Here is a 2,940-nt window from a genome sequence, read left to right on the forward strand (position 1 = left end):
CAGAACACCAGCTGGATACAATGGCTTATGCCTGTAATTCCAGCACTTTGGGAGACCGAGGCGGGGAGATCACTTGAGCCCAGGAGTTCGAGACCAGGCTGGGCAACATAGTGAGAGCCCGTCTCTACAAAAAATACAAAAATTAGCCAGGCATGGTGATGTGTGCCTATAGTATCAGCTACTCGGGAGGCTGACGTGGGAGGATCGCTCGAGCCTGAGAGGTCAAGGCTGCAGTGAGCCATGTAGCACCACTGCACTCTAGCCTGGGTGACAGATTTAGACCCTGTCTCAAAAAAATAAAAGTAAATATAAATAAATAAGTAATACCAGAACACCAGAAGCATCACGAGGCAATGTGTGATAGATTGCTATGGAAGGACTGTGAGTCAGGTGGGCTGAAGTATGGGTGGAGATCAGCGTGAGCTTGCAGCAGTGTCCCCATGGATGGAGAAGGCTCTATGCAGATGTAGCTTGAAGGGGTCTGGATGGGTAAGTGCTGGTGAGTGCTGTTCTCTCCAGAGTGGGGAGACAGTCCCTAGGTAGAAGATCCGATATTGACCTCTCCTATCTCTTGGGGGGATGGGGTTCTTTCAGGGCCCTGAAGCGGGGGTGCCGCTGCGTGGAGGTGGATGTATGGGATGGACCTAGTGGGGAACCTGTCGTTTACCACGGACACACCCTGACCTCCCGCATCCTGTTCAAAGATGTCGTGGCCACAGTAGCACAGTATGCCTTCCAGGTAGTAGCCCCAGAATGGGGACACTGGTGAGGCCAGAAGGTCTGAGGGAAGAGCAACTGGCTCTGGGTCTGGGGAGGGTGGAGGAGTGCAAGGGAAGTTCCATCAAGAGAGGATTTAACTGTAAAGCATCAGGCAAATACTAACGGCTGATTATGAATAAGTGTTGGACGTGTTACTAATAATTCATAGTTATGGAGGTGATTACTTATGGTTAGAAACTATTACTTCTTCAGGCCAGGCATGGTGGCTCACACCTGTAATGCCAGCACTTTGGGAGGCCGAGGCGGGTGGATCACCTGAGGTTGGGAGTTTGAGACTAACCTGACCAACATGGAGAAACCCTGTCTCTATTAAAAACAGAAAAATAGAAAATTAGCTGGGCATGGTAGCACATGCCTATAATCCCAGCTACCTGGGGGGCTAAAGCAGGAGAATCCTTTGAACCCAGGAGGCGGAGGTTGCAGTGAGCTGAGATCGCACCAGTGCACTCCAACCTGGGCAACAAGAGTGAAACTCCATCTCAAAAAAAAAAAAAACAAAAAAAACCTATTACTTCTAACAAGTTCTATCACCCTTCTGGAAGAAGTGGATAGGAAACACAGAGATAGTGGTGAGTAGGGCTGAAGAACAACGGCAAACTGGAGGATGAAAACATGAGAGTGCAACATGAACACATAACCAGGAAATGTGGCCTGGCCTTCCCACTCAGAGCCTGAAAACTCAAAGGTCCCAGAGGGGCCTGGGTCAGACTTGGCACAGGTATGAGATTTAGGATCCCAAGATGTGAATGTGTCTTTAGTTGTGGGCAGTGTCCCAGGCATGGGCCTCAGACCCAGCAAGATCTCACTGAATCCTATAACGGAGTTGGAAGAGTTTAGCGATCAGGATACTCATTTGAATGAGTAAGTAGGGAGGCCTAGGAAGCAGGTACTTGAAGAAGTAGGTTGCGGTGTTTTAGAACTCTGAATCCACTGTTCCCTCCCCTCACCACCAGACGTCAGACTACCCAGTCATCTTGTCCCTGGAAACCCACTGCAGCTGGGAGCAGCAACAGACCATGGCCCGCCATCTGACTGAGATCCTGGGGGAGCAGCTGCTGAGCACCACCTTGGATGGGGTGCTGCCCACTCAGCTGCCCTCACCTGAGGTAGGGACACTATTCCTCCAGCCCAGACTCTGCTATGGCTTCCGGATTCCTCCACTTGGGCTCCTTCCTCTACGCCCCCCTTTGTTCCCTTTTTTCTATCCTCGGATGGACCACCTTGCTCTTTAATGTCCTTGGAGACAATTTTAACTTAAAATCTAATTGAACACAGAATTCTATTTATAGTTTTCTAAGTTTTAAATCAACAATTTACATTTTTTTTTTCTCAGTGGAAGTATCTTGATTTTTTTTCCTTGTAGTTCATAGTTGTTGTGGACTATACAAACCATATAAAGGGAAATCTCCCCTCCTATCATAATCCCAACCTCTCCCATAACAAGCAACTATCGACAGATTTTTTTTGTTTTTTGCTTTTTTTGAGACAGAGTTTCGCTCTTGTTGCCTAGGCTGGAGTGCAATGGTGTGACCTCGGCTCACTGCAACCTCCGCCTCCTGGCTTCAAGTGATTCTCCTGCCTCAGCCTCCTGAGTAGCCGGGATTACAGGCGTGCACCACCACACCTGGCTAATTTTTGTATTTTAGTAGAGATGAGGGTTCACTATGTTAGCCAGGCTGGTCTCGACTTCCTGACCTCACGTGATCCACTCTCCTCAGCCTCACAAATTACAGGCCTGAGCTACTGCGCCTGGCCCTGAGTTTTCAAGTCATGTTTCTAAAGGCTTTCCCACAGTAAGATTATTCAGGCCAGGTGCAGTGGCTCACGCCTCTAATCCCAGCACTTTGGGAGGCCGAGGCAGGTGGATCATGAAGTCAGGTGTTCGAGTCCAGCCTGGCCAACATAGTGAAAACCCATCTTTACTAAAAATACAAAAAGTTAGCTGGGCATGGTGGTGGGCGCCTGTAATCCCAGCTACTCGGGAGACTGAGGCAGGAGAATCGCTTGAACCTGGGAGGTGGAGGTTGCAGTGAGCTGAGATTGTGTCACTGCACTCCAGCCCGGGCGACAGTGTGAGACTCCGTCAAAAAAAAAAAAAAAAGAAAAAAAAGATTATTAAAAAAGATTCCCTATTTTCTTATGGTATTCTTTTTTTTTTTT

The 2,940-nt window shown here is 48.5% G+C and overlaps 1 protein-coding gene across 1 annotated transcript in view; it reads left to right on the plus strand.

Moving 5' to 3' along the window:
* The window catches only part of PLCD4 (phospholipase C, delta 4), a 30,129-nt gene that overhangs the window by 21,125 nt on the left and 6,064 nt on the right, over positions 1 to 2,940 (plus strand). Inside the window, exons 8-9 of the mRNA XM_011964600.1 lie at positions 595 to 739; positions 1,734 to 1,886. Of these exons, the coding sequence (XP_011819990.1) occupies positions 595 to 739; positions 1,734 to 1,886 (298 nt within the window). The remainder of the gene's footprint in view (positions 1 to 594; positions 740 to 1,733; positions 1,887 to 2,940) is intronic.

This window comes from Mandrillus leucophaeus, unplaced genomic scaffold, assembly GCF_000951045.1.
Source record: "Mandrillus leucophaeus isolate KB7577 unplaced genomic scaffold, Mleu.le_1.0 Scaffold70, whole genome shotgun sequence".
Lineage (NCBI taxonomy): Eukaryota > Metazoa > Chordata > Mammalia > Primates > Cercopithecidae > Mandrillus > Mandrillus leucophaeus.